The 19,051-nt window shown below is 35.4% G+C and overlaps 1 protein-coding gene across 2 annotated transcripts; it reads right to left on the reverse strand.

Annotated features, from left to right (window-relative positions):
- Nucleotides 1-2,000: 2,000 nt before the first annotated feature.
- LOC122058706 (BTB/POZ domain and ankyrin repeat-containing protein NPR1) lies at nt 2,001-8,250 on the reverse strand. Of its 2 annotated transcripts, none has more exons than XM_042621366.1 (5): nt 7,628-8,250; nt 6,241-6,909; nt 4,366-5,116; nt 3,591-3,785; nt 2,001-2,444 (listed from the first exon to the last, which is right to left on the reverse strand). In XM_042621366.1, the coding sequence occupies exons 2-5, from the start codon at nt 6,787-6,789 to the stop codon at nt 2,179-2,181; spliced, it is 1,761 nt and encodes a 586-aa protein (XP_042477300.1). In that variant the 5' UTR covers nt 6,790-6,909; nt 7,628-8,250; the 3' UTR covers nt 2,001-2,178. The 2 variants fall into 2 exon arrangements, with proteins under 2 accessions (XP_042477300.1, XP_042477301.1); XM_042621367.1 differs by having other exon boundaries at nt 6,241-6,966.
- Nucleotides 8,251-19,051: the final 10,801 nt, after the last annotated feature.

Raw genomic sequence — 19,051 nt, forward strand, 5'->3', positions numbered from 1 at the left:
TTTTTTTTCCGATAAGGAAATCAGTGTATAACAGTCCGATTGGGCTGATCAAGATCGGTATCATATCGGCTGAGACCAATACCGATCCAATCCCAAGAACTAAAACCCTCCGTTAAACACCTCGCTGAATATTGTGTACTGAACGATCGATCTCTCTCCCGGTCTTCCTTTTGCCTTTTTAGTTTGTCCCTTTGTCTAGGGATATAAGCAGATAGTTGAACATTCGAATTTGATTTGTGTTTATATTCATATCAATTTAAAGTTATTCATATTTGGTCAGAAGATAATCGAATTCAAATTATCCAATCTCAATAGACAATCGACAATAAAAAAAATTAGCTAACTAATAATTTTTTAAAAATTATACAAGCTCTAGAGAATGAGAAAATGAACTAATAACACAACTAAGAGCATGGATTGAGAACAAATAGTATCTGTTGGGGTAGGAAGGTCCAGGTTACACTAGTCAGAGATGTAAAGCGATGGGATTGCAAAGCTTGGTTTTGGAATCATGGAACTTCTAAGGTTCACCCGATTTTGTAACATGAACTAATGCTTGGAAGGCCTTGGATGCAAATCAGGGTGAACCATCTGTATTAAAAGAACTCAGAAAAAGATGCTACTTGGGGTTCCTTGCAAAAGGAGTTGTCACCTGGCACCATCAGGTTCCTTCTCTATGGTTGTTTTCATTGGGGAAGCAGTTTACCCAAAGCTGGTGCACTTGGAAGATGGGTCCATCTTCAAGACTATGGTGAAGTTTTCTGTAATGAGCAAAAAAGATGAAAGGGAGTAAACTGAAATGTTAAAAGCTTCTTTTAGTTCCAGCCAAATAACCTGTTGGAATTCAAAATCTGCTTTGCTCTGGAATTGCAGGTGTAGATTTGCTGTAATGATGTGGGTTTGGTGGTCACCAAGCTATGGTTAACTAGAGAATACCTTGAGTTCCCTGATGGCCATGGCTTTGAGCCCATATTTTTGTAATTCACTGGAAATAGCTTTCAATCTGTTTTTCTTCCTTGCAACCAAAAGACTATTAGAAGATGGTACTGTTTTAGCTAGGTGTCTTGCAGAAGCCTCACCGAAACCAACAACATCCGAAATCAAGAGGAAAACAAAAGAAGAATTCAACAAGATCAATGAGGCTTTGGAAAAGTTTCCAAATGAAAAATTGAGGAGCTTTGAGCTCATCAGCAAAGCTTATGTAGTGGGTTTCACAGAACAGAGTAATGCTAATGTTAAACCTCCTTCAGAATAAATTGTTGTCAACCTTCATGGCTGATTTGTTACTAAAGAAGGCTGACTCTGATTGAGGGAAACTAATTGTTTCTTGATTGAGTATACTATCCAGAAGAACTTAAGCATGTTACATATTTCATTTGGTGAGTTGTAACTGAAACAAGTAAATACCAAGCTCTCCTGTTAAAGCATCCAAGAGATTTCTGTATCCATCAAATGGTGAGATTGGCTACATCAAACCTCCACATAACAGAAATGAACTGCTAAACAAGATATATGCTCTAAATGTGCTCCAGTCAACAGAAACTAGTGTCATAACTTTATAAACACTAATGCATGTAGATTCTTCAGGCCAAGATTGATACTCCACCATTTTTACAGGCTTAAGCTATCCCTTAAGTCTCCAATTCCATGTCATTAACCTAATTCTCAGCCTGAGAATCTCTCAAACAAACCGTAGTTGTCAGATAGTTCTACAAGCTAATTGCTCTTTGACTTCTGGTCTTGATGAGCTAATACCTATTCTTTATGAATTTTTAAAAAGCTTCCATCCTGGATAAGGAAAACTTTTCCCAGTTCTCCCATCTGTCCTAGAGAAAAGATATCCCATTCTGAAATCATAAATTTGACTTGGAAAGAAACACAAAACTGAAGCCATTACATACCAGTAGAGGAATGTTTATTCCACAAATAGCTGTCTAATTCCACAGGACCAGACAATACCTTCAAAAATACCTCAGATTCTGAAAGAAAATATGGAAAAATTAGGAGAAGGAAATAAATGTGGGACTTGATAAACTGGTAGTACAGTCAAGCTATAGAAGGGAGGAAAACGTTACAGAGGAGCTCGAACAATTGCAGGCTCTTATGATACAATCATCAAAAATTTTTACATTCCTCGTCAGTATTTTCTTTTTTCCTTTAGAAATACATAACGATACATTACTTCTTTGTGACTTTTTTGTTTACACATCCCTTCAGAGAAGTTGAGGATGATGATGATGAGGACAACCCTGAGCGGCTGTTTTTAGCCTTGTCCTTGTTAAATGCCTTCTGAACATCATCTTTAAGCTCAGTAAAACGTGCCCTTTTGATTCTCTGTTCATCTGGAGTTCCCTTCTCAAGGTAGAACAAGTCAGGCAGATCCTCCTCCAGGAATTTGTCCAGAACTTGTGAGCAGTGGGGGAAGTAGCGTCGACCCATCTCCACTACAACAATCACAAAAATAAAGCTTCATGAGACATTACACAAGGGGACCTTGTAGTGGAACTTCAATGGCACAACTCATGACTCTACCTTTAATGATTAAATGGATTTCATACTTCTTTCTTCCATTCCATTTTATATATATATATATATATATATATATATGATAGACAGACACCTAAGAAATGTGAGGTGGACTTGGTAACAAACCAGTCAAGTCCATTCCATATTAACTAAACATTTGATTGTTGGAATTTGCCTAAAATTACTTTCAAGTGTATTTCTATTACCTGATGCGTGAATGATTGCAAATATGAGGAAAGTTGTACTTCTAAGTTGGGGAAATCATAAGGATATTCTATTTGACATCCAAACCAAACATATAATATTTGTTTACTTGGGATATTCAGTTTATTTTCCAACTAAAATGTCACATATTTGAGAGAGCTTCGGATTTTTTTGAAGGTGTTTGTTTTCATTTGATGATGCGGATATTGAAGTTCTGAAATTCTCTCTTTTTCTTTTATGTATTTATTTGTTGGGGGGGGTGTGGGGGGAGCTACTACGACAGATCTAGATCATTTCTCTTATGGCAGAGCATTTAGATCAGCACATATAATACCCTGTCCACCCACAGTCCCTCTCTATTGCAATTTTCCTGGATATGACATGGAGAGACACATGGCCCTATCTTGAGCTGCCATAAGTTGGATATTTGACATAGCAAGATTATAAACTCATTATGAGTTGCTGGTAAAACTCTCCTGTATTCTCTAAAAAGAGAAGGCGGAGGGCAAGTGATTGGACACCTTCTTCAACACAACTGAAGGAAAATTGAAGATAAATCAAAATTTAAAGGAAAAAACTCATCAATTCGTAACACTCATGCAAGGAACTCCCTATTATTGTGTAATATGTAAAATAATTTACATCTTTATTTTTTCTTACACAAAGGATTGCGGCCGACATTAAATATCCAAACCTCAGGACACTAGCTCTCGAAACAAGTGAAGAGTGACAATAACCTCAGCCTTATCCCAACTTAATGGGGTCGGTTACATGGATCCATACACACAAAGTAGGGGAAAAAAATGAAGTCTAAACAGAAAAGGTGGAAAGAAGAGATGAGAAAAGAAAGATGAGAGTACCTGTCTTATTAAGAGCTTCCAACCTTGAATGGAGCCTTTTCTTCTGCATTGTCGGTGTCTCATTCAAATCAACCTCTCTCAAGTTTCCACAGCGTTCTGATGCAGAAATACCAATAAACTCAGATGTTGTATCAGCATGTGCTATATCCATGGCCAGCTTGGCTTCAGTGGGAAAGAACAGTCTCGCAAATGCCACTGCCAATTACAATGACACTTTCAGAATTCAGCCATATGATCTTCAGAAGATATGAACTATTGAGGATTATAATTACAGGGAAAAATCTGAATCCAGAGTCAATACGGATTGCAAATAAAGTTTACACAGGGATATAGCTCAGGACACATCAGCACCAGGCAAGTGGTTGGGGCCACCATTCTGTGGTCGCATCAGTATATCTCAATTGAAAAGGTAGAATATAATAACATATTTATACATACATCTGCAACACTGATCTATGTTGGTGGATTTTCCTTTTTCCCTAAACATTTAAATACTTGATACATCTGACTTTTATGATTATCAACTAATATTACTTGCTACATCTTTATCCAAGTTACCAACAATGGAGTTCATCAATAGAAATACTACATATCTCTATCTCGAAGTTCAGTTGCTGAAAAACTTTCTGAGGGAAGAAAAAAATTGAATCTTGAAAGAATCTGAAATCTGATAAAGATTTTCCAATAGTAAGGCGAACGATTAAGTTTGTAGCCTGCTAGACAAAACTTATATGATGTCTCAAGCTCACAAGTTAAGAGCATATAGAAAGCTCACCTCTGTTTTCTAGGTATAGTAACCATGCATGCAGATCATCAGCCATATTTGGTGATGACATAGACATGTCTACTGCCAATGGATTCCTCCACATCTCTCTTTCCAGGACGTCAATGCATATCCGATCTTTGTTCGTTTCCTGGCCTTGCTTGGTCTTCGCACCATAATCCTTTGGCCTTGTCATCCTCCGACAGATAGAAACAGCACTTTGACCATCCAATGTTTTTTCCAATGCAGAAGCCCCTTTTGTCAGCAAAGACACTATCACTGATGGCTCCTTACGCATTGCAGCCACATGCAGAACCGTGTATCCTCGGTCATTCCTGAGGTTGACATCAGCTAATCCAAGATCGAGGACCTCAGACACAACCTTGGGGTCACAGTAGGCAGCAGCATAGTGAAGAGCATTGGCCGCATCTAAGGTGATATTAGATTCAGACAGGAGTAGTTTCACCAGTTCAACATCGTCAGAGTCTAATGCCTTGTGAATTCTCCTGATTCTCTTTTCATGCATGGTATCCATGACCATTTCATTTTCCTTATCTGACTGAGATTTGAGATGAAGAGATTTTAAGTTCTGTGTGATTTCAAACGGTAGCTCTTTCTCTAGAGAGATGCTCTCAAGATCAGATTGTGCTACTCTATCGACACAATGGGTGAGAAGCTGATCCAATTGGCAATGGAAGGAGACCAGAAGGATTGGGATGACATCTTCCACAAATGCTTTCTCAACAAAGTTCATAAGACGACGCTGCACAGAAATATGGAATCTGAACTCAGAACCGATCTCTATAAACAATTATTGAAAAACATGACATGAAAAGGTGAAGAATCAAGGCCAAAATTAAATGATTATGTTTTTGAGATGCTCATAAAACAGTCCTTTAACAATTAAGTGCATGAAGAAAGGAAATAGAGTGGAATTAAAAACACAACCACCATCAAAACAAAAGAAGTTTTGAACAGAGCAAATCAGGTCCATCCCTCAAATCTAAAATATAACATGCCAATTTTGACTGGAGAAAAAATATGATGCAGCTAGATAAACCAGCATGATAAGTATAATGCCAATATTAAAAAATCATTCAGATCAACTCATGGCTTTAAATGTTCACACTGAGCTAAAAATCATTGATGATCAATGGTGTAATGAAGAAAGAATATCCTAACAGGTAAGCTGATTATGGAGATATCAAAAAGTCAGAAGCAACTACTATCAAACAAAGAATTAGGACAGTAATAGAACCATGGTAGAATGTCGAGCTACCGGTTTCCTATTTCATTGCTTTACAGGTTTAAAATCAAATTTCTTCACTGAAACATTTCTCTGACGGAATAGATTCTCCATTCCATAACTAAAGTTAGATTGAAGATGAACCAATCACCCCATTTAATAAGTTTGCGTGGAAGTGATGCGCCACTAAATCAGTTGAAGGGCCTAGAATACACACTCTTTATATCTATTTAATAGCTGGAAGCATATGGAACACACGGGAACTAAGAGAAATCAACAAATAAAACAAGTATAACTCAATTTGTCAATATCTACGGAAGTAATGTTATTTAGTTTATGAATAAATCTGCTTATGTGTAAGAGTCTTAACCTATATCTTATCCTGTATGATTTCCGTTCCAGTTACCTAAAATTTCAAATGAAATTTTGAATCCCAAGAATTTTGCTTGAATTAAAAAACTTGTCATCACAAGTAAATCAGAACTCTGGAAATAAAATCACAAAGAAGCTGCCTCAAGACGGATTCAATCTTCCATTACGGTGCATGACAGGCATTTATTACTTGAAGATACATATAGCAATCACTAGACTAGGAGTGTTCAGACATGATTGAATTCGTCATAACAGAGAGCATAACTGACCTGGAAAAGAGAGACCAGCTCTGTAATTTGAAAAATTGAAGAAGCATATGTCAACTCGACGACAAAATTGATAGCTGGTCGGCATGAGTCATGAGCACAGACACCATCAACACATGTTGAAACCTCCAGTGGAGATGCCTTCAACTTTCCAGTATACAAGTAACTCAAGAAAATCAAGAAGGCTTCATAACCAACCTTATGATAAGGCACCAAATCGGTCATGTAATACTTTGGTTTACCCTCCTTTTGGGAAGAGGTATTCCCCTGCACAAAAAGGTCGTGGAAGAATTTACTCCTGGCTGCCAAAATACATCGGTGAACACCCACTGTGATGTCTTCGACAATAACTTCTGCATCACTATAGTCAAATGTAGTATCAGCTAAAAGCTGATCCAAATTACAGCCAAGCTTGCTCAAACTAAGGACTTCAAGACTAGCTCCAGATTCGGGCACACTAGAAGCAGACATGTTAAAACTACTAGAATCATTTGATAGATGGGAAGACGAAGCAAAGCTCAAATAGGACGATGGCTCGGTAGAATTCATCATACTCTACTTCAGAATCTAAATCCTTCCAATTGGACCTAATCAGCATTTGAATCCATCAACAATCATGAAGATCACCATACGCAGAGTTCAGATGGGTAACAAATCTTAGCGGGCATCCCCCTATCAAAGGAAGTGTGAAACACCAAAACTTCTCAATCATCCAATTCATGATCCTAGCTGTTTCAGATTTAATGTAATTGAAATTGAAAAAGATACAAAATCAAATAATGCATTTACAACAGCACCTAGGGTTAACAAGGAATTATTAGAAAGAGGGCAAGAAGCCAAGAACAAACAGAAACAGAAACTGAAATACTAAATTATAGAATGGGCAGGTCATCAGAAGAGTAGCACAAATAGATGAACTCAAGAATAAAAAAGATCACTATGAATTGCAACTAATTGGGTAAATAGAAACGCCCTGAAGAAAGCATTCCAGAGTAAGATCTTCCTATGCCAGACTAATCCAAAAAGAAAAAAGAGAAAAAGGGAAAAACAGAGACCAAGTGAAACAAATAATTGCTTCCAACTTGCTTGAATGTTCAAAAACCTCACAAAGGAAGAAACCCTCAATCTTGCAAGAAACCAGAAATCTCAGAGAAAGGGCCAATAGAAAAGTTGAAAAAAACCTGAACTACATATCCTCCAATTTGTCCCCACATTTCCTGGAACTTTCTTCAATCCTCAACAAACAAATTCAAAACCCAAAGACCCCTCTCATCTCACTTGAACTTCACCAAACCGTCAGCTCAACCAGACCACTACCAATATTCAACCAAACCGAAATTTCCACAAAATAGAATAACAACAATTACAAGGAAAACAAAAATTGGGCTACCTCCAAATTCTTCAGAAAACCGAGTGTTAATTCCAGATTAATCAAACATTTTCCAGCAAAACATAGAATTTCCTTCTAGATCCAGCCAAGTCATTCAAAGGTCAACGCTTTTATATTAGAATCAACTGAATGACTTCTAATTCACTTCAAAACCCTTTGAATTTCAACAGAATCATCCGTTTTATTCCAGGAACTTCCCACTGATCTAAACCCAAGAAGACCAAGAAATCTCCATCTTGACAGGAAAAGGAAAGAAAAAAAAAAAAAACAGAGGAATTCAAAGACTATGAAATTGGTAGAGAAGTGTATATTGAGTTATGATGGCTGAAAACTGAAAAAGAAGAGATTTGATCAGTTGGGTTCTTGTTGTTAATCAGGCTTTAGCTGATGTAGTCGTCTGCTGACGATTTCTCTAGCGTCAGCTTCATTGGTTAGGGTTTGCTTACGTCTCTTGTGTCGTCACACTCTTACTCTATGGAAACTCTGAAAGGTCCAATACTGTTCTCTGCAATGAGTCACAGACACAAAGCTAACGGTTTTTTAAAGATTTTTTTTTTCTTGAGCTTTTTTTTCCATTATTGGATGTGCTTCTGGTGATGAGGAGAGAGAGAGAGGAAGGAACTGGGAAAGAGGCCGTGATTTGGGCGGCCACTTTCCTGTTCCAAAAAAGCAAAAAGTGAAAAGAGTTCGGTTCCTACACGTTTTTCTTATGAGTCTTTCCTTACTCGTCAGTTTTAATAGACAACGAATGCTATGTGGCAGATTGGATGAGTTTTTTGTGGACAAGAGCACCCTTATCCCCACCTCTAATGCAAGTTGCAGAGTTATATATATTTTTTTCTTTGGTAATAAAATTGCAGGGTTTAAACCAAATTAAGGGTGTCAATTGGTTTTCTTTTTTCTTTTGAATTTAAAATGCAATAAGAATAAATTATAATTGAATCAAAATCAAAGGATTTTTATATTCTCGCAATCAATGCTTATCTTTGAAAAAAATTTAAAGTTTCTACTAAAAAAAAAATAATAATAAATTTAAAGTCATTGGAGAGTATACTTTCACTTCTTTGTGAATTACCCTTTCAATGAATGGAGTTTGATTAATTGCTTTTATTTATTTATTTTTAATGAATTGTAAAATGGAGAAGATGGCCCAACAACTGTCCAATAGAATGATATATTATTCTTTGTTTTCAAAAAAATTTCCCCTCTCTTTTGTAATTTTTGTTTTGTTTTTTAGAAAAATTGCTAATAATATTTTAGGAACCAAATTGGTTCAAAATTTCTATCAAATAATACTTATACATTCAACGATATTAAATTTTAGGAGAAAGTTTTGCTTCACCGTAAGAGAAGGAAAACCCACGATCTCACCACTATTAATACTGTCTCTTATAGGACAAAAGTACGAATCATCCATCTCTTCATAATGATACTTATCTCACCCTATCATGACCCATGGTGAAGGAATACCTCCTTTGTAGTATTCTTTCACCATGGGTGGAGGAAAACTCGATCCTAAATTTAGATGTACTTTTGTATACTCTATTGCATATGTAAAATTCAACCATCCATTTAGTTTCCCATACGAAAACATGTTCCTCCAATCTCATGGAGGTAGAGAATAATTTAAGCTTTTATAACAACAAAAATGTTAAAAGGGAAAAAAAGACTTTGGATTGTTATGTAACATGTTGCATGCCCTAATAATTCGAAGTAAATAGCTACTACATTTATTGACTTCTTATTACAAAATTTAATGATGACTAATTTTTGTCTGAACACCCATATCTATTTAGAAACTTTCAATATCAACATTTTAATGCTCATTCACATCCAACAACTTTCTGATGATTAATAATTAATAACATATTTCTTTCATCATAATTGCCAGTTACAAATGACATATATATTATATCTAAAAGTAATAGAGAGAGTCAGTACAAGGGGGTTGAAATCGTCTGTAATTCCGATCTCGTATACTTTCGTGCAATACCACCTTCAGGCGGTGACACGTGTATTGATACCAATACAATGGTCCAGATCTGGTACAACTAATAAAACATTAAATCAGTGAAGAGGCATTTAAATCAGATCTGGACCATTGCATTGGTATTAATACACGTGTCACCCCCTGAAGGTGGTATTTCACGGAATTGTATGAGATCGGAATTGCAGACGATTTTTTTCCCAGTACAAGGGGATTTTTATCCTTTGTTTTTTTTTTCTTAAAGGGAAAATGCTATTGTAACCAAGCTTGGTTATAAGTTATAACATTTTGAATTTTTTGTTTTTCTCCTTTCTAGTATAATATATCTTTTTTTTTTTTTCAATGCGAATAAATCTGATCATTTCATATAAAAACCATTAAATAATTTTCAAAATTTTTATTTATTTTTAACCATTAGATTAAATATTATATTAAATACATTTTTGGAATAAAAAAGGACAATTAAAATAATGTTACAACTTCTTAGTACATCACTTTAGCGACAACAATTGTTCCGATCCATTTTTTCAAAATATTGATTATTGATTAAAGAAATGTTCCATCACACAAAGTCTAATAAGAAATTTATATGGTCCAATAAAATCACATGTTTCACATCAAATATTTTTGGATAAAGCTATGTAATTCGACTAGTTCTATTACGTAGATGACAATTCCAATTATTGATAGAAAAATCAATGTTTAGATAAGTATAACATATCAAGTAGACAAAGGAGAAAGAGAGATGAATCTTCCGGTGCCTGTATCTCTCTCATCTCCTATGAAATAACATTTCTTTCCCAAAAAAAAAAAAAAAAAACACAGAAGATGCTAACATATGCTTATTCTGACAACATTCTTCACCCCAATTTAAACCTTTAGATTTCACATAAGCTAAAAGCACTCAACCCAACCAATATGCTTTTGCTGTTGAAGGTGGAGTGTTTTTTTTTTTTTTTTTTGTCACTGTTTGATCGGTCAAAATCAATCAGAGTCGGCTTTTTTGTTCATTTTGGATTCGTTGCCCGATCCGGTACAAAAGCATCCCTTGTGGGTAGGGGTGTCAACCGGTCGGGCCGGTTCGGTTTCGGTCGGGCTTAATCGGGCTTGAAGACTTTCAAAGGCTACACCGTGTCCGCCCATTTAACTAATCGGGCTTAGTTATTGAGGGCATGGTATACTTTATATTCGGTCGGTCGGTCTCGGGTTATAATCGGGCCACCTTAATCGGGCTTTAGTCGGGCCTTAACCGGGCTACGGACATGTTTAATGTTAAACGGGCTTTAACCGGTTTTTAAACGGGCCCTCTTTAAAATGTGCTATTATATTTCGGCCCACTTATGCAAGCCCAAAAAAATGACAATAAATCAATAAATGATACAAAATATAACCATTATTTAAAATGTGAACATGTCTTTACTTTTTAGTTTTTATTCTTTAATTTGGGGGGTAAAATAGGTATTCTACAATCATTAAAGGGTCGGGCCAAGTCGGTGCACAATAGGCCGGTCTCGGTCGGGCGTTATTCGGTCGGTCTCGGTCGGGCGCCCGACGGTTCAAGTAGCAAAACCGAGACCGACCATTTATAAACGGGCCGGGCTCAAGCCCGACACGTTTAATAAACGGTCCGGGCCGGGCCGGTCTTTAAATGGTCGGTCCCGGTCGGTTTACCCGGTTCGAGCCACAAATTGACACCCCTACTTGTGGGTAACACAGCGGCAAGGGTGGTACGCAACCTTTCTTTTTTTCCTATACATAGTCACAAACCGCACTTTTGTTTTTTCCCTTCCTAATAATAATTTCTTGTTATACAAAATGGATCAGATCAGGGTTCACGTAGGAGAGTGTAACCTGATTTGGCCTCCTATACAAACTCTCTCTTTCTCCAGGGTTTGAGAACTTGGTATTGGGAATAGGATCGATCAAGATTGATATTGAGTTGATATCGATCTGAGTTGGCTCAGATCGGACAAAAATACACTGCTTTCAATTATAAAACAATCTTTAAATGATTTCACCCTTTATTTGTACTAATCCACTGATATAGTATTGACCAAGAATTGGGATCAATCAAGGTCAATTTTGATCCAATCCAACCCATTCGATCCACTCGATCCTGATCAATATGATCAGTTTCCTCAAACCATGCTCTCTTCTAAGGTTTTAAGACTTGACCAATACCAATACAGATCATATGAGATGAGATCTGACGGATTTTAACCTTTTTTTTCTTCTTTTTTTTCAATTTAATATTCTGAATCATTTTACTTTTATACCTTATCAGTGAATCACATATTGAATTAGTGTTGGGGTTTAGTCCAGTCAAATGTCAAATAATGATAGTTCTAATTCGATTTTAAAACCATGATTTCCTCTGTCTTATAAAATGATATATCTACCTCGAGAGGCATAAAGAGGAACTAATGTGCGATATACATCCATTTTTTTTTCTCTCTTACTCAATTTTACTAAATTTCACTTATTTGTACCTTTGGATGGATGGCTTTTGGGTCATTTGGTTTCTCTATCTATTGACTTGACTTCATGTGTTGCTGCTTTTGTCGCTGTTCCGGTGGTCCCCTGGCCCTCTTGTAACTATATATGACCGGCCCATTTTGTCATTTAAAAGAGTCGGATTCAATGCAAGATGCATGAATATAAAGTGATGACCCAATTAAGTCTTCTATTTTTTTTTTTTTTTTTTCTTGTTCTTCTTTCCATGAGGTAACAAATCCCAGTGGTGATGGATACTTACCCCATTTCTTGTATTCTATTGGAAATCAAAATTTTCTCTTTTTAGAATGGAAAAAAAAGTTTTTCTCCATGGGTGAAGAAAACGTATTGCCCTTTGTGTACCTTTGGTATGCGAAATTGATAATGTTTTCCTTATTATTCCTAATGTCTATTCTAAGATACTTAGATCCATCTGTGAATGAATTCTTCTTCTGCCGTGGATAGAGGGAAATTACCTCTATGTTAAAATTGTCAACCTAACTAAGTTTATAAGAAAAAATGCTTTTCCTTACTTTTGGATGAGCTCATCTAAAAAAAGAAAAAAAAAATCAATAAAAAAAATAAATAAATGAGATAAAAGAAAAATGGCTGTTCAGACTTCAAAATCAAACTAAGCCTAACTAAATATATATGAAAAATTTTACTATTTAATGATTCCTCGGGTTGAATCATGATTCATTCAAGTATAAACTTTCAGTCAAGCCCATTTTTCGAGTTTTAAAACAGTGACCATCGATGATGGAGGCTGAGTCATGTTTTATTTTATTTTAAGAAACCTTTTGCTTTTGACCTTTGACCTTTCACCTTTGACCATCAATATGGCATAGAAGGAAATAATTAAAATCGGTTCTTTGCATCCCTTCGCTGTCCCACCATGAAAATTAGATAGAAAATAGAGGTGTATATCTCTATTAAAGGTGAAGTTTGATCTCAGTTTCATTTAGGAATTATTTTTTGGGAAAACTTTCTAATTACCCACGTTTGGGTTTCACATTACTAAATTACCTAGTTAGTGTTTGTGTTTACAAAACTACATAAAACAGTTACTCCACTCAACTGACAGTTTATTTTTTCATTTTTAACCCCCAACTACCTCCAGTTCCCCCATTGTTCGATCATCTTCTCTGCATCTACCCGCCCAACCCTCCTGCAACTCCATCGCACCCTTGCTCCCGCCTCCCGTTCTTGTTGGAAATTGGAGATTCTCATCGCAAGCAATAATCACCGCTGCCCTCTCTTTTCCATCCGATTACTTCGATTTTTGTCTCTGTCTTTTTTTGATTTATTGACAAGATTTTAATTTATGAATTTCTCTTACAAAAATCGAGAAAAGCAGAGTAGTGGTTGGGGTTAGAGCTGTTAGAACCATTTGTTCCATCCTTTTGTCTTATCTTCTTCTTGCTCCTCTCTCTCCATTGAAAGCCTCACTTTGCTTCACCAGTCCCAAAACCCTAAGAAAATCCTAGCTTTAACTCTTCTCTTTTAAGAGGAGAAGAAGAAAGGATGAATTACTCGCATCTCATTCTTTTTCTTCTTCTTCCCTCTTGTCCCTTGCTCCTCTCCCAGTTTCAGTTCATAAACCCTCTTCCACTCATAGAACTTTGTTGTGTTGCATCTTCAGTCGAGCTTCAAACAATAAAAATTTGGTATTGGATGTACTCTAGGCAAGCAAGAAACGAGAAGATACTAGCAGGTGGCAGTGCGGGACTGCATAGCTGGCGTGGGGTGGTGCGGGGCAGGGAAGGGATGGAAGTTGTAGGGTTAGGTGGAGTGGTCATCGAGAAGGGTGATCTGAGAAAGGGGGAGGTGGAGGGTTGTTGGGGGTAAAAATGGTAAAATATATATTTGGTTGGGTAAAGATTACTGTTTTGGGTAATTTAGTAACTCCAAACCTGATTTTATGTATTTTTGTTAATTCAAACATAAGTTGGATGATTTTGTAAATTGAAACTCAAAAGTGGGTAATCATGTAATTTTTCCTTATTTTTTTTCTGAATTTTTAAAAGTCATTTATCTAGGGGCAGTTTTGTACTTCAATGTCAAAATGCTATGTATAGTTTTTGATCTTATATGGATGTGTAGGTTAGGGTAGGGGTGTCAATTCATGGCCCGACCCGACTAAACCGACCATTTATAGACCTGCCCAGCCCGGCCCATTTACAAATGGTCCGTCTCGATTTTGCTACTTGGACCATCAGGCGCCCGATCGAGATCGACCGAATAACACCCGATCGAGACCGGCCTATTATGCACCAGCCTGGCCAGACCCTTTAATGATTGTAGAATACCTATTTTACCCCCCAAATTAAAGAGTACAAACTAAAAAGTAAAGACGTGTTCACATTTTTAATAATGGTTATATTTGGTATCATTTATTGATTTATTGTCATTTTTTTAGGCTTGCATGAGTGAGCTGGAATATAAGAGCATATTTTAAAGAAAGCCTGTTTACAAATCGGTTGAAGCCCATTTAACATTTCACATGTTCGTAGCCCCGTTAAGGCCTGACTAAAGCCCGATTAAGATAATCCGATCATAGCCGAGGCCGACTGACCTAATATAAAGTGTACCATGCCTTCAATAACTAAGTCCAATTAGTTAAATGGGCAGACACGGTGCAACCTTTGAAAGTCTTCAAGCCCGATTAAGCCCGACTGAAACCGGACGGCCCGACCGGTTGACACCCCTAGGTTAGGGTTTTATAATTTCTTTATCAGAATAGTCGAAGCTTTTGGTTTATCATTCAACCATGGCCATTGTCACACCCAACAATACGACAAGAACCAGACTTGTCTGAGAAATCGATGAGGTATTCCTATCAATATTGTGCCAAAGTTAATGAGACCGGAACATTATAGTTATAGCCCATTAGGGACAATCTCCATGCAATCAATTCTCTAATCCCTTGTTCTTTTTGTACAAATCGTTTTCTAACTGAAAGGGCAAATAATAAAATGTTGTGATTAGGGATCAGTAAATAGTATAACCAACCATGGTTACATCAAGCAAATATCATACATGAAAAAGAGATCAAAAGATGGTAAAAAGAGATCAAGAGATGGTAAGAAACTTGTATCTTTCTCTAGTTATTTATTTATTTATTTATTTGCTGCACTTTCTATAATTCTTATTTGATATACCATATAAAGTAACATATGAGGAAAATCTTGCCTAGATATAAATCGTAAAGTTGAAATCATGATTTCTTTATACAGAGCTTGTCAAATTGAGTCATGATATCAAGTTTTCCACCTATAGTTGTTATTTTCTAAACTGCTAATTATGTTCAATCTTATTTTCTGCAATTAATGAAATTTTATTTTTATTAAAAAAAAAAAAAAAAAAACTCATCATCGGCCAAATGGTGGAGATGTTTCCTAATTTTTTTTTCTTCCTTTTCTAGGGATACCTAGATTGTAACCTTGCACCACTCCATTTATTATAGTTAATATATATCTTCATGATTAAAACCAAAAAAAAAAAAAAAAAACCAAACTTATTGCAACATGGAAGCCTTTAAATCCCTTCCTGATCATCTTGTTCATAGTAATCAATAGAAACACAAGTCAACGAATATTATACTTCACTATATCCTAAAAAAAAAAAAGAAAATTTGTATTTCTCTTCCATCTTTTATCACCTTTTATCACTAATGTTCAACATATATATATATATATATATATATGGAGAGAGAGAGAGAGATTTGAAATCATTTCATTCAATTTTAATAAATGTGAATGCACCTAATTAGTTGTAGTTTATCTCTTTATTTTACTCGGTTTCTTATGCCATAAACCTTACATGTATTTATATATATTGAATTAAAATAAGAAAAAAATTCAATCAAAAGATATATCAAAATTCCGAGAAAGATAAAACATCAATAAAAAGATCCATGACACACATAAAAATCAGGTTGTCACAGAAACATTAATAAATAGGTGATACTTCAAGAAATCATAGATGAAAAAGAAAAAAAAAAAAAAAAAGAAGATCCTTATAGGAGGCAATCCCCACCCCCACACACCCAAGAAACAGACAGAAAAAAAAAAAAAAAAAAAAAGCATAGCATGAGCTGGAGGAAAGCTAAGCACAATAACTACGATAGGGTCTATTCATGTGAGGCTTCAGCCCATCCTTTGAAACTTCCATCTACTAATCGACTCTGAAATGATATGGCCCACAAGGTTTGAAGCTTCACCCACTGTTGTCATTCCCTCAGCTTGCCAATATCAAAGCATGATTCATGCGTCTCCTGCACATTGCGTACATCAGATCTCATTTCAATTCACTATATTTAATTGTCTGGACGTACATCACATGCAATTCCCTTTAGTTTTTATTTTTATATTTTATTTTTTTTAGTGGGATACGCAATTCCCTTTCAATGGATGGAAGTCCCTTTCTATCAGGAATTCAAGGCCACAGTAACTTGATAAAAGAATAAGGGGCACGAATCAAGATAATGAATTGGGCTTTGGGTTTTCCCCACTAAGAAAACATCGGTTGGTTCACATCACCTTGGAACTTGGCAATATCTTCAAGAACAACACAGAAGAATCAAGTCCTACCAATGGCTTATGAATAAGAAAACAAGTCTTTTATAAAACATGTGATTCTAAATTCAAATCTTTTTATCGTTTTACGATCATTCAAACAGAGATATTTAGTGTTTTTTATTATTTTCGATAAAAATTGAACGATTCACATTTAATCTATGTATTGATTAAAAGTAAGTATTAAGTATTGATACAATCCAGTGAGTTGAATGGTTCAGATTCTGAGTATTGATCTAATCCATAATGTTGTGGGGTCAGTATGATTCATGGGACTAGTAGTCTAAAAGCTTAGCTTGTTGTTGATAACTTAAAAAAAAAAAAAAAAAAAAAAAAACATCTTTTAATTGTGAAAACCTATTCTTTCACTATTTTAAAAGTCATTAGTGACGATGATCACGTTCATAAATAATTCTGACCAAAAATGGGCCCACAAAGAAAGAGATTTTACCACTAGCTATCTTCCAATATTGGGAATCAAAGGTTCATGCTTTGTGTCTAATTTTCTAGACTGATGTAAAGATTTCAGACAATTCTACTTAATTAATGGATAGGAAATTCTTGTCATAATAAGTAGAAACAATGAAAACATATTATTCAAAGTTTGAAAATAATGATATATTTCTTTCCTTTCAATTGGGAAACTGCTTTTAATTATTATATTTAGGGAGCTCTGGACATCACTTCATGAAGAATAAATTCTGTCTATCATGTTTTGTTTACTTGGACTTCTCAGATGAACTTTTTATGATTCTTGAATTTGACGAATCCATTATTTAGGTATCATTTGCAGCTTTATTTTTTCATGTTCATTTTGTCAAAAGCTACCTATAACTAAAGCCTACCTTAATATGTTATTAGCAAGTTTTATTTTTGCAAAGCTTAACATCGAAGGAAAGATCGAAACAAAATTAATTTAAATATAAGAAAAATGGGTTGTTCATACCCGCAGTATGTATCTGACCCCATTAAGTTAGGATAATATTGAGTTATTGTTGCTATTATTGTTGTATAAGTATCGTCAATATATACATTTTTTCTCAAATTCTCTCTCCTCTATTTGATGGAATTTGGACATGGATAAATTGGTGATAGTTTAGTCCATCTTATACCAGGATCATTGGGATTTAGTATCCTCTCCTCTGGTGGTGGTAGTTTTGGCTTGTGGAGCCAGCACTCAGGGGAGGAGGTTGTGGGATTGAACCTTGTCGTACGCATTGTGTGAGTGTGTGTATTTTCTTATTTATTTTGTATCCACCCATGGGTTGCCAAGATGGTTAGGGTGAACTGGGGACTGTGTGGATTAAGCGTATGGTCTTAGGTTCGATTCCACATCTGTGTATCTGCGATTTAAGTGGAGATCATGGCTATGGGTTGTTGTGCTAATCTCTCTGAGGATTAGTCGAGGTGCATGTAAGCTGGCCCAGACACCTTGGTTAACAAAAAAAAAAAAAAAAAAAAAAGTAGTCTCGCCAATTTCGGATTTGATACAAATGTGGTATCAGTTGTCCCATCTATTGGCCATCTGAGTTTGGATACTTTGAACAGGGTGGTGTGAAAAATTTTCAACTCTAGCCTATCCTCTTCTAAATCGGCCTGGGATACTCTTCCCCAAAGTGTTGTTGCATTATTCATTGTTAATCCCTCTTATGTGGGATAATGGGAGGGGTAAGTTTGAGGTCGGTACTAACCTTAGGCTTTTTTCTATGCAAATTGGTCCTCCTTATGTATTACTTTAATTTTTTGAGAGAGGGAGCACTAAAGATGAATGGTTAGTTATTAAATTGGTTTTAAAAACAGAAAAAAAAGGAAAAAAAATTAGTAAGCTTTTTTCCTTGTATAACTCCAGCTGTTAAACTGTTTTCCAAAATTAATAATTTCTCATTCTTTCTTGATTTTTTTTTTTTTCACCTAATCACTTAACACATGAGTGGATGATGACTTTGTCAACATGTCCAGAAAGTTTCAACACCAACCAACTAAAGTACTAGATTGAATGCAATGATATAAAAATACATAGCTCTTTCACCACTATATTTGTCATTTTCATTTTATTTAAAAAGGGTATAAGACAACAGTTAGGTGCTTGAGTTACAACCTTAGTAGTGTAATTCTTTTAATAGGGTTGGTATTACTTTCCTCTCAAACCTTTATATTCAAATTAGAGCATGAAAATATATAATTGAAAATTCAGATTCAATTCTGACTCAATTTTATCAATTAATTTGGATATTTGTCTAGGTAATCAAATATTTGATATGGGTTCGGACAACTTTTGGTATCTAGATGGTAATCAATTAAGCCTTCATTAAATATTCACTCCAGTTATAATTTTGATTATAAATAAATAATTAATAATTTTTATAT

This window comes from Macadamia integrifolia, chromosome 13 (genome assembly GCF_013358625.1).
Source record: "Macadamia integrifolia cultivar HAES 741 chromosome 13, SCU_Mint_v3, whole genome shotgun sequence".
Classification (NCBI taxonomy): Eukaryota; Viridiplantae; Streptophyta; class Magnoliopsida; order Proteales; family Proteaceae; genus Macadamia; species Macadamia integrifolia.

Bases quoted from the DNA above. Each gene is read 5' to 3' on its own strand.
- LOC122058706 (XM_042621366.1), bottom strand. From the start codon at position 6,789: ATGATGAATTCTACCGAGCCATCGTCCTATTTGAGCTTTGCTTCGTCT. The intron at 5,117-6,240 runs GTCAGTTATGCT...ATTTCTGTGCAG, and splicing joins AGCTGGTCTCTCTTTTCCAG to CGTCGTCTTATGAACTTTGT. The intron at 2,445-3,590 runs GTACTCTCATCT...TGATTGTTGTAG, and splicing joins GGAAGCTCTTAATAAGACAG to TGGAGATGGGTCGACGCTAC.